We start from the raw sequence: 12274 nt of genomic DNA, 5'->3' as shown, positions 1-12274 counted from the left end.
TCCGCCAAGCCCATAATGGCACTCCACGCCTGGCCCGGAGCCCGGCGCGCCGTCTCTGCCATAAGGGCCGGAGCACGTCTGCTCTCACAGGCCTCCTCCAGCCCCGCCCCAGCTTATGCCCGTCTGCTCTTGGATTGCAGCTCAGAGCGGCTCGCTCAGCACTCCTAGGAGCCTCTGCTCACTGCCCCCGGAGTAGGGCACGCGATCCAGCCATGCGGCATCACCCAGTGCGGGCCTTGTCCCAGGGGCCTCAACGTGCCAGCACACGGCGAGCATCCAGCATCCCTCAGCCCGTGCAGGAGCCATCACCGGAATCCCATGGCTCCACTCCTCTGGGGCTGGCCTATGGCCTTGCTAGCCGGGCCACCCGGGCCAGAGCAGGGAAGGCCTCCCCTGTCCTCAGACAGAACCCCCCCCCCCATGCCTCTTCCGTAAGCAAGGACGTCGGTCCTTGCACTTGCTGCCCTGTAAAGGAGGTCTACTGGAGGGAAAGGCGTGCCACGGGAGAAGCTGGCACGGGGAGCTTCTAGCCTGGCATGTCAGGGGGCAGCACGAGAGCTCATGACAACTGAGGCTGGGGGGAGGTGACAGGGGCCCCGCCCTGGTCATTCTGGGCACCACATCTTTAGGGAAAGGGGTTGGCAAGCTGGCGAAGCATCACCGCATCATGCCGGGAGCCGGGAGGGGGATGCATCATCCCTGTTTCCACGGAGAAGGGCCTGGACTGAGGAGGGATGCCCCAAAGGTTGTTATGGGCAAGAAGGTGGGACTGGTTCTGCTTGGGCCCCAGGCAGCGAGGTGGGGCAGAGTGCTGGACTTCAAGCCAAGAAGACCCGAGTTCAAATCTGGGTTCCGACACTGGCCAAGTCCCCTACGCTCTGTCCCAGCTTCTCCATGACATAAAATAGGGTCCATCTGATGGCGTCTAGCTCCAGGGGTTGGAGGACCAAGCGAGATAACACTTGTAAAGCCCTTGCGTTAACCCAGTGCTTGGCACAGAGTGGGCGCCTGATAGATGCTTTGCCTTTCTCCCCATCCCCCCAAGCAGAATTAGGAGGGGTGGGGGAGGCCTCCTCATGTGTCTTGGGTGGCCCTGGAAGATGGCGGCTGTCCCCGAGTCCAGGTTGGGGGGGCCACTGCTTGGGGAGTCGGAGAAGAGCTCATGGGCTGCCAGGCGGCCCCTGCTGGTCCTGGGGTGGTTTGGCTCCATGGTGTGGAGGCACGCGGAGGCAAAGGCTCCAGAGAGGCTTTGAGGCTGCCCAGGATGGCCACATGCCTCCGGGTTGGGCGGGGGAGGGCTGAGCCTCTCCCTGGCACCAAGCGAGCCCCCAAGGGGTTGGGTGGAGATCCGGACTGGGTCTGGAGGGCCGGCCCAGTGAGGTGCTGGTTCTGGCTGGCTTCCCTCTAAGGGAAGGGAGCGGAGGGGCTCGGAGAACGCCCCCCGCTAACTCTTCTGCTCTCTCCACCTTAGGAAAGAGCCAGAAGCGTCCCCCAAAGCTGAAGGCTAAAGCGTGTGGCCCAGAGGAGAAGGAGCCGAGCGCTGCGTTGCCACTTTCTTCTCCAGCGGATTGAGGCAAACTGGGCTCAGGGTCACACGGCCAGACTTGAACTCAGAGCCCCCTCAGCGCCCCTGGATCCAGTGCTGGATGCTTCATACATACTTGTTCCCTTTGCCTGTTGACTTGACCAAGGGAAAGCCAGAGCGACATTGCATCGGGGCATCCTGGAGCTGCCTGAGCAGAGACTTCTTGAAACATCCTAGATCTGGGAGCCTGGAGCTGCCCTGCGCCCGCGAGTCCTCCCCCTCCCCGGAGGCGGCCAGCGAATGCACGCTCGGCCCAGCGGCGAGACTTTCTTTTTCCGAGGCAACGATCAGGGGCGCGGCTCTTCCGGGCCGGACGGTGGCCAGCAAGGAGGAAGGCACGCTGGGCCCGAAGGGACGGAAGCCTCGGGCGAGCCCATCTGGGGCTCTGGGCCACTGAAGGAGAAGGAAGGTGGGAAGCCTGGAGGAGGCCCTCCGTCTTCCGGAGACCCGGCTTCCAAAGAGGACACCAGGAAGCGCTTCAGGGCGGGGGCCTTCCGCGTTCCTTCCGTGCCCCCAGCACTCGCGACACGGGGCTCCACAAGGCACCAAGGATGCCTTTGCCCAAGGAAATGCCAGGCTTAAAGGGAAGCTGGCCCGACCCGGGCAGAAAGGATTCCGACAGGGAGGACCAAGGCCAGCGCGCATGAAGAGGCCACTTAGAAGCTGAAAGCAATGGCAGGCGGGAGTGTGGATCCGAGCTGTGCCTTGGTTCTGGGGTACTGATGCTCAGAATGGCCTGTTGGGGGCAGCGGGGTGGCTCCGTGGATGGAGAGCCAGGCCTAGAGACAGGGGGTCCTGGGTTCCAATCTGGCCTCAGCCACCTCCCAGCTGGGTGACCCTGGGCCAGTCACTTGACCCCCATGGTCTCGCCCTGACCATTCTTCTGCCTGGAGCCAGTACACAGTGGTGATTCCAAGATGGAAGGTGAGGGTTAAAAAACAAGAATGGCCCGTCGCTGCCAAGGAGGAGCGAGGACCACAGACAAGCACGATGGAGTGGAACTAGGGGGAGAAGAAGGGTCAAAGGAAGGAGAGGACCGACGCTCTGAATGGCAGTTTGAGGAGAGTTGATGGAGAGGACAGAGAGCCTCATCATTCTAAGGTTCCTTCTGTTTCCTCTGCCCAGGAAATGGACCGGACAAATGACCAGCAGGACGCTGATTGGCTGGGCAGGTGCCCAGGAGGCCGACCAAGTCCACAGAGCATGCTGGGAAAGAATCCCTTGAAGAAAGGAAGGGCGTTCGCTTGGAAGAGAGAAGAGGAGTTGGGGCTGGGGAGAAGGACGCTTCTCCTCGGTACGAGAGGGATTCCACTGGCTTGTTTGGCCACTAGGACCCGTGAATAGAATTCGAAAAGGCAGATTTCCACTCCACACCAGGAAGAAGCTGCTGGGCTACCACTGGAGGCAGGCGGTGGGCTTCTCCGAGCTAAGGGTGGGCGGCCACTTCCTGGGGAGCTGTAGAGGGGGTCTCTGAGGACTTAGAAGCCCCATGTCTCTGGCTCTGCACATTAGTATTTGCCAGCCTAGAGACAGATGGGTGGGGATAGACATTACAGAAGGTGACTGAGCTTGAACAGTGGGGTTTGGACAATTATTCTCAGAGGGCAGTTCTGGAGTAGCCCTTGGCAGCCAGAGGGCAAAGGTTCTGGCTCCCCTGGTGCAGAGTGGGAAGTGACTTGACCAAGGTCACACATATACTAAGTATCTGAGGTAGGATTTGAACCCAGGTCCCCTTCCCTTCAAAGCCTGTGACCTTTCCATTCTGCTTCTCCTCCGTCTCTCTCTTTCTCTCCCTCCCTCCCTCTCTCTCTCCCTCTTCCCCCCGTCTCTCTCTCTCTCTCTCTCTCTCTCTCTCTCTCTCTCTCTCTCTCTCTCTCTCTCTCTCTCTCTCTCTCTCTCCCCCTCCAAGGTGTACTTCCCCATACTGTCGGGGGCATTCCAGAAGACTATGTAACTCTTGTGAGAATTGGTCACTTCTTTTTTATCTGCAAGTGGCATTTTACCTATAAATGGCACAACATCTCCCAGTAACTTCTGCAAAATGCAGGTGACAGAGTGGGTAGAGACCCAGGTCCAGAGAGAGGAAGTCCTAGATTCAAATCTAGCCACAGATATTTCTTCACCACATGATCCTGGGCAAGCCACTTCCCCCCAGTTGCCAAGCCCTCAGCACTCTTCTGCCCTGGGACGGACACTTACTGGTTCTATGATGGAGATTCCAAGGCAGGGATTAAAAAAATCTCTCCCTCTATCAGTTGTGCGTCCACAAAAGCAAAGCGGGAGGCCGCCAAGACTGGAGGTTTTCTCCAAAGCTGAAGCAACATCAACCCCACTTCCCACCCCCATCGTACCCATCCGTGTGCCCCGTCCACCCCTCCCCACTGGTGCCAGCCAACCCTCAGGGGAATGTGGCGGAGGGGAGTAGCGCGAGAAGGGAGAGGCAGAAGGAGGGCCCGGGCAGGCCCGAGGAGAGGATGCTCCTGGCAGAGCATATTGCCCGGAAGGGCCCGGTGATGCCAACAGCAGGGCATCGTCAGACCCATCTCCCAATCGGGGCTGCGTCCTCTGGCTGGAGCATTCTGGCTGCTGAGAGCAGAGGGCACTGGGCGGCTGGCCTTGCCCTGCCCTAATGACAGAAGCAGATGAAGGGCCGGGCTTGGGCCATCCGCCCTGGGGGGAGGCGAGAGGGAAGGTGGCTCAGCTCGACCTGCGCTGAATACAGGAGGGAGCACAGGGAGGAGCATTGGCTTTGGCACCCCGAGACAAGGGTTCGAGCCCCAGCTCTGCTGCTTCTCACCTGTGAGCCCTCTAGCTGACATCTCAAGTTTCAAAGAGCAGAAGCCCAAGGGGGGGGGGCGCAACATCAGTGCCTGCAAAGTTCTTGACCCTGAGACAGCTGACATGGAGCCGAGCACCAAGAACAAGTCAAGCCGGACAAACCTCGGTTCCTTTTCAGAAGGGGGCGCTAGACTGGCGGATGAGAGTGGAGAGCCTCTACCCAGATGTGAGCAAAGCACTTGATGGCGTCCCTCACTGTGTCTTTGTGGACAAGATGGAGGGAACGAACTCGGATAACAGAATAACTCGGTGGCTTAGGAGCTGGCGGGATTGCCAGATCTGGGGGCGCTGATTCAGGGACCCACATAAAAGGAGTTCAAGACAAGCCTAGAGTGCCATGGGGGTGGGGAGACAGAAAGACATACAGAGAGGCAGAGGGACACAGAGACAGAGAGAGAGGGAGGGGGGTGAGAGAGAGAGAGAGAGAGAGAGACAGAGACAGAGACAGAGACAGAGACAGAGACAGAGAGACAGAGAGAGAGACAGAGAGAGAGAGAGAGAGAGAGAGAGAGAGAGACAGAGAGAGAGAGAGAGAGAGACAGAGAGAGAGAGAGACAGAGAGAGAGAGAGACAAAGAGAGAGAGAGAGAGACAGAGAGAGAGAGAGACAGAGACAGAGACAGAGACAGAGACAGAGACAGAGACAGAGAGAGAGAGAGACAGTGAGGGAGAGAGAGAGAGAGGAGAGAGAGGGAGAGAGAGAGACACAGAGAGAGAGAGACAGTGAGGGAGAGAGAGAGAGAGAGACAGAGAGAAAGAGAGACAGAGACAGAGAGAGACAGAGAGAGACACACACACAGAGATAGAGACAGAGAGACAGAGACAAAGAGAGACAGAGAGGGAAAGGGGGGGGGGGAGAGATGGGGAGGAGGAGGAGGAGGAGAGGGGAAAAAGGGGAGCCAGAGCCAGAGCCAGAGCCAGAGCCAGGTTGGTTAATCATCTCTTTCAGGACCCAACATTCCTCTAGGGAATCCATATATCTTTGTTGAATGACTGATGGATTGATTGGCCTCCTACTCAGAACTCATGTCAGGGAGCACAGTGTTTGAGCCCATGAAAACCTGAATGGAAGGTTCCTCCAGCGACTCCTCACCCCATCTTACTCAGAGGTCAGACACCATGGGGACACCCCTCAGACATCCATGTTGAATGGGCCCTCCTTATGGACCTACCAGGAGCACCAGGATCACTGGGCCTTGATAGATGTAGTCCACATAGTTCCCTGGTTCTTTGCCAAACCAGCATCTGTAAAGAAAAGAGTCATGTATGAGTGTGCCTCCAGATGGAGGCTTTCATTGGCAGAGACCAGGGCAAGGGCTCTCCAATTGGCTGCCCCTTGTGTGCTGGGCAGCCTCTGAGGAAGATGAGGTCTGACCTTTTGTGGGCCCAAACCCCAAGACGTGTCTACTGAGAAGATCTGGTCTGACTTAGGGTTTTACATTTGATCCAGTTCTGTTTGATTCTCTTTGGTGACTGCCCAAGCCATGCCTCTTTATCTCTGAGGGAAGAATAGATGTTCAGCTTTCTTCTCTGAGCGAAGCTGTCCCACAAATCACCTTCATTCAGAGCTATCCGACCCTCTCCCCATCTCCCTGGCCATGCACAATGAAGGGAGACCTGTTATCTTACTAATGGGCCTTGCAAGATGCAGGTGGATGCCAGGGAGCCTGGTCAGTCATCTCCACAACACTGGCTGTCCTTTAAGAAAGTCTGGTCTCTTATGGTTGTGACAGTGGACACCATCTATGAGCTCTCCATAGCAACCAGAAGGATGGAGGGATTGTTGCTAGCCCTGCATCCCAGACTTCCACCCAATCATACTGTTTTCCCTCGTGCAGAACACCTCAGCTTTTGTAACCAATCATCTTGTTTTCCGTCCACAATACTTCCTGTTCTTTGTTCTCTTGCACTTCCTCAATCTATAGGAAGGCCAGTAAGCTTTACCTCCTTGGTCTGGCTGACTGTGGAGCCAAGAGAACCATTTATTGGCCCTTGCTAGTCTTACCAATATATTGAGTGTGCTCGGAACTTTGTGCCTCAGTTCACCTTAATTTCAATTGCAATACTATTTCAGAATGATTTCCTTGACATCACCTAGTGAGAATGGCCAGTATTCGGTATTATAATTCATTGGAAAGCATGCTGGTTGTGGAGTCAGAAGAGCTAACTTCATCCAACTTCATCTCTTCTCCATCACTACTTGTGAGGCATCAGGCAAGCTACTTAACTAGCTCAGTTTCCTCGTCTGTAAAATGAAGGGTTGGGACTAGATGACTTCTGAGGTCACTTTCAGCTCAGGACAGCTTTGGTGATGCACCAGGACCTCCCTGGAGGGAGGCCAGAGAGGAAAAGACCTCAAGTTCATGCCTTGGGAGGGATTACTTGAAGAAACTGAGATATTCAGTCTGGAGAAGAAAAGACTGGTGGGAGCTAGGGTGCCAGGGATTCCCCAGTGTCCTGAGGGCTGCCCAGTGGAGCACGGATTAGCTTCTCTTTGGCCTCAGATTGCAGAATGAGGAAGAGGGGGTGAAAGCAGCAAAGAGGGGGATTTAGGCTTGTTGCCTGGGAAAGCCTCCTGCCAAAGGGAGAATGGACTGGCTTCTCCCTCCCTGGAGAGTTTCCAATGGGATCATGCATATACAATTAATGGGGAACTTCAAGTGCGACACAGCTGTTAGCTGTCATTGTAGTCACGAGTTTGTGGTGGGGGCTGTTCTTGTTGAGGCAGAGGCTGGGTGACTACTTGTCAGGTGTGCATGGAGGGCCCCCTGTGCTGACTAAAACATGCCTGAATGCCGTGCGTGCCGAGGTCTCTCCTGCTCATTAAGTGGGGCTTCTGGGTAGCTCTGAAATAGTCAGAGAACCAGAGGAAGGCCTGCCATGCTGGGAGGGTCCTCTATGGAAGACTTAGGGAAAGCTGGGACAATAACTAGCTGCAGGAGGAGAAGGCATGGGTGGGCTCCAGTGCCCACCAGTGGGATGAGTACTGCTTCCTGCCAGATTGATGTATTGATGCCATACATAGGATGTTAGATATGGAAGTCTAACCTTATCGTTGAACTGAGGAAGAGCCCCAGCCCAGAAGCAGAAACAACTTACCCAACATCACAGAGCTAGTTAGTGGCCGGGAGGACTTGAACCAGGGTCTTTTGACCCTCATCTCACACAAGGTCTCCTCCTATATGTGGCATAAAATGAGCCCCACAAATGCAGGATAGGGGAGACAAAGACCGTGGGGAAAAGGTTGGAGGGAGTGAGAGGATTGCAGGCTCCACAGGAAGCAGGAGAAGGTTACATGGTTGCCATAAAAGCTAATGCCATCGTGGGCTTCACCGGAGGCATCCTCTGCAGGACCAGGGGCTCCATCTATGTCTAACAAGAGATCCAACCAAGTCCCAAGGCCAGGCAATGGGCCAGATGACAGGCAGTTTTCTGGCTGGTACAAGTGAGTTCTTGTGGCCTTTCAGGGTAGTGCTCCTGTGTCTACACCCGGGATTATAGCTCCAGTGAAGGAACTTGGTCAAAGGTTCTATTAGCTTTATGACTAGTCACTTTGCCTGCCACGGACCTCAGTTTTCCCATCTTTAAAATGAAGAGATTGGACAGGCAGGCCTTTGAGATCCTTCCTAGTTCTCCAAGTGTGATTCTGTGATCCCATAATCAGAGGTAAAAAAGGCCAAAGGGAAGGCCTGGGCCAAAGGCAGGGTTTGGCCCCATTCAGAGCAGAAGAGGACCTCTGGGTTGTCCTCTACCTCATCCTCCTGGGTTTCCGGCTTCCTTGTGGGGCCTCAAGGCCACCAGAAGTCCTGGCTCTGACATGAACTTTCTGTGTGACCTCCTCGGTCCTCAGTTTCTTTGCCTGCTGAGCCAGAATGATGTTCCCTCCTCTGCCTTTCCCATAAGTGCTAGCCTGAGGATTTGCTGAGATAAAGTACCCAAAAACACCTGGTAAGCTCGTGAGTCAAGTCCTGCCTGTAAAGGAGGCTGAGCCATGGTGCTGGGGGTGAGGGGAGCAGGAAAAGGCAAGGTCCGAGAAGGCAGCTTCTCCCTTTGTTTCCATGCCACCTGCCCTGAGCTCGAGAGCTGCCAGTGGACTAGGGAGAATGGTGATGCTGTCTTCTCCAGCTGAGTCACTGAGCCTGACATAAGTCTTGCAAATGGGCAGGTTGGTCCCAGAACTGAAGAGCAGGAGGTGAGCAGCCTTGGTGGCCTCGGAGAAATCGCAAAGTTCTTGTAATAATCCCTCTCCCTGCAACAAAGGCTCATTTCTTAATACCAATCTTCTTCCAGTGACGCTATTTGGCTGTGAATCATGGAATACCAGCCCAGGGAGGCCTGAAATTGAGAAACTTTCAAAGGTCAGTGGGGAGGAGCCTGACGAGATGAGGAATGATCCAGAAGAGATGAAGGAAGGAGGAGGTCCCAGAAATATCGGATCCCCAAAGAAGATGGGCTAGTCGTGGGCCAAGAGCAAGGGCTACAAAGGACAGAGGCCATGGCCCCTGGGGTTTTTCCATATCATGAGACTACAAGGAAGGCTCCCTGGGGGTGAATGTAAGATAGGGCAGGGGATGGGGGTGGGGGGGACCTGGAAGGGCTTTGTTCCCAGAGACATATTCTTGTCTGTGTAAATGTTGTCTCCTCCATTAGAGTGGAAGCTCCCTGAAGGCAAGAAACTCCCTTTTGTCTTTGTCTCCAGTGCTCAGCCCTCAAGAGCTTAATGAATGCTTGCTGACTGAGTGAATGATTCATAGAGAGACTGGGCTAAAAGAATAGCTCTTACTCTGCAGGCCAGTGGCTTGTGGGACAAGGAGAAGAGGCCCACTCAGGTTCTGGCATGTAGGACATGTGAGAATTCACATATATACATACATGCATACATACAGAGTCCTGGATTAGAGGCTCCAATAAGTCTGTTGACTTTTGCATTTCCTTTGTTCTTAGGAACTACAAGGAATGTCACCCCCCCAAAACCCCTGATTAATAGATAAGGTTCTTCCTGCTAGGCAAGGAACTGCCCCACCATCGCCTATGGGGGGAGGGGAGGGTTGAGAGCTCGATGGACAACACCTCTTCATGAACTATTCACCAGTCAGAGATGTCTTGGAATGTCCAGGGGGGAGAACTCCCAAGTTGTATTTATAGACCAGTGTGAAGGAACTTCCTGGTCTTTGGTTATTGAGAGGATCACTGGCCTGCCGATTTATCGGTAAATGCTAGCCTCAGCAATAAATTGATATTCTTACCCCTAAACAGTCTCTCAACTATTTTAATTTTAAGAGAAACAAAAAAGGGGGGGCAAGAGAGTCCCAAACCAAAGCAGCCTCCTGCATCCGGAGAGCACTAGGCCAGCAGGGTCTTGGTTTCTATTTTAGTGTCCGTCTTCTCTTCTAGCCTGCCTGCCAGCCATTTCCACCTCCACCTCCACACTGGCTGCCTGGCCCCCTCCTCTCTTTTTCAGCTCTCCTTTCCCTTTTGTCTTTCCCTATTAGAACAGAAGTCACCTGGTTTTCTTGTTTTAGCTTCCCCAGTGCTTAGTCCAGGACGCATACAATTGGTGGGAATGACCTACCTCCTCTCAAGGGGGGTGGGGCAGGGGTGAGGGGTGCGGGTGGGGTCCACTAGGTGGATGAAAGATCCAGGAAAGTTTGGATTGCTGGTAGCAGCAGGGCTGCTGGTTTAACTTCACTGAATGGAAGAGCCCCGTCCTTAGGACTTCATGATGGGAAAGGTTAATGAAGGAGGCCCATCTCTCCCCCAGTGTTAGGAAGTCTCACCAGAAAGCCAGGCATTCTCCAACCACCTTCCCCAAGGAAGGGACAATAGAAGAGAGGAGAGAATCTGTCAGTACCATGGCCAGAGGAAATGTGAGCTGAGTCAGCACTAAAGTCAGGGACAGCGCCTGGGGAATGCTGGAAGCTGGTCCTTGCTGTCTCTGGATTGCTTGAGGGGAGGGGCATGAAAGGAGAAGGAAGAGAGTGGCCAGTGTGTAACAGAGAATCAAAGGAGCAGGAAGAGGAAAACTTTCCTGCCGGTAGTGTTAGGATAGGGGTAGCTAGGTGACCCAAAGGAGAGAGTGCTGGGACTGGAAGCTGGAATATTCCCAGATTCAAATCCGCTTCTTATCTTTATGACCCTGGACAAGTCGCTTAAGCCTGTTTGCCTCAGTTTCCTCATCTGTAAAATGAGCTAGAGAAGGAAATGGCAAACGGCTTCAAAATATTTATCGATCAGGGTCATGAAGAGTTGGGCAAGACTGAACAATTTGACCCAGGAGGGATGGCAAGGCTTTGAAAGGGCCGGCTGCACACTCAAAATGCGTGGACTTATTACTCTTCCTCTCCAAGGTATTCACTCCTGAGGAGAGGGCCAGGAGAACCTTGAGTTCCTTTGTTTCCCTCCCTTGGCCATCTTGTATCTCCTGGCTATGAACACCAGTGGGTAAGTGTGAGAGTCTGGAGACACTGCTAATACGGTAAGGATTGAGGGCATGTGGCACAGTGTTAAGCCTCTGACTCTTGATACTTTGAAGGCTGTGAACTTTGGTGGAAAGAGCCTTAAGTTTCCATTAGAAGCTCAAGTCCTAACTAGTTCATGAATACTCTGTGTGGCCCTGACAGAGAACGACCATTATGAGCCTCAGTTTTCTCATCAGGAAAAATAGAATAAACTCTGCTGGCCCTTCATCTTTTCTAGGGGCCTGGGAGGATAATATATATGCATGCGTGTGTGTGTGTAAATATATACTCAGAAATATGTATTGTCCTCCTGTATAGCTATCTAGTTATCTCTCCATCCAGCCATCTATCTATCTATCTGCCTATCGGTCTGTCTTCACCATTGTGGGAAGCCAGGAAAGCTGACATAACTCCATTTTGTGTGCTCTCTTTTGCCCCTGCCCCTGGTCATGTTGCAGCCCCCCCCCCCCCAGTCATCTGCTTTCCTTTCTGCCGAAACAGCAAGGGCAGTCCTATCTGTCAGGGTCAGGCTGAAAGAGATGGCGACCCTGCAGAAGAGCCTTTCTTCTCCCAGCTCAGGTCCTGCCCAATCACAGGATGCCACGTCCCCTCTTCCCATCCTGCAAGCTCCCAGCAGCAAGCCTTGTCCAATCCAAAGGGACCTCACAGCCAGTCCACTTGCCTAAATGGAAAGCTACACTACACACGCTTTGTCTTTTTATTCCTTCAGAGAATCTCTGCCCTGTGGGTGGGGTTCCCTTGCTGGCAAACTCAATGAACCCTTGTTGGTTCCCCAATTTCTGAATTGGGGTTGGGGTTGGCTCTGGTGCTGATCATGTTACCCACACCATACACACACATGCACATATGTGACACATCACATCTATGGTACAGAAAAGGAAGCCCTTCGACTGGCTCCTACAATGTGGATTATTGGTGGGCATTTCCCCCAATCCCACAGAATGGCAGAATGCCATTCTAGTATCACTTTGGAAAATGGCGTCAGTCCCACCTCCCTGGCCCCCAGCCAGAGCAAGCAACAACTGAAATCCTGGAGGAGGGCGTTGCTCATAACCTGTGAGCCCTTGATCCTCCTCCTCTGGAAGATGAAGGGATTGGGTTGGGAGGCCTCGAAGGTCCTTGCTAATGCTGAGAGTCTGATCCTCTAATACTCTGTCTCCCAGAGCCAAGCAGGGAGCGGGACTGGATTAATGAATGTTTGCTCTTCCTCTCCTCCTGCTTGTCTCTGTTCACACAGGTAATTAGGGGTTCACTCAAGGACACACATGCACACACTTGGAACGAGTTATTTCACTCACTGCTCATCTTCATAGTAGAGTTTGCCGATAGCCCAGGCGATGATGATGGGGCAAGGGATGACTGGAAGAGAAACA

General features: G+C 53.8%; 1 protein-coding gene across 3 annotated transcripts in view; it reads right to left on the bottom strand.

Moving 5' to 3' along the window:
* Window positions 1-12274, bottom strand: part of CRHR2 (corticotropin releasing hormone receptor 2) — a 73521-nt gene that overhangs the window by 9925 nt on the left and 51322 nt on the right. For all 3 annotated transcript variants that reach the window (XM_056804080.1, XM_056804081.1, XM_056804079.1), the window contains 2 exons: window positions 12200-12260; window positions 5595-5667 (listed from right to left, as the gene is read on the bottom strand). In XM_056804080.1, the coding sequence (XP_056660058.1) occupies window positions 5595-5667; window positions 12200-12260 (134 nt within the window). The remainder of the gene's footprint in view (window positions 1-5594; window positions 5668-12199; window positions 12261-12274) is intronic.

Source organism: Monodelphis domestica, chromosome 7 (assembly GCF_027887165.1).
Source record: "Monodelphis domestica isolate mMonDom1 chromosome 7, mMonDom1.pri, whole genome shotgun sequence".
In the NCBI taxonomy this organism is placed as follows: domain Eukaryota; kingdom Metazoa; phylum Chordata; class Mammalia; order Didelphimorphia; family Didelphidae; genus Monodelphis; species Monodelphis domestica.
This window is presented reverse-complemented; position numbering and strand designations above follow the sequence as displayed.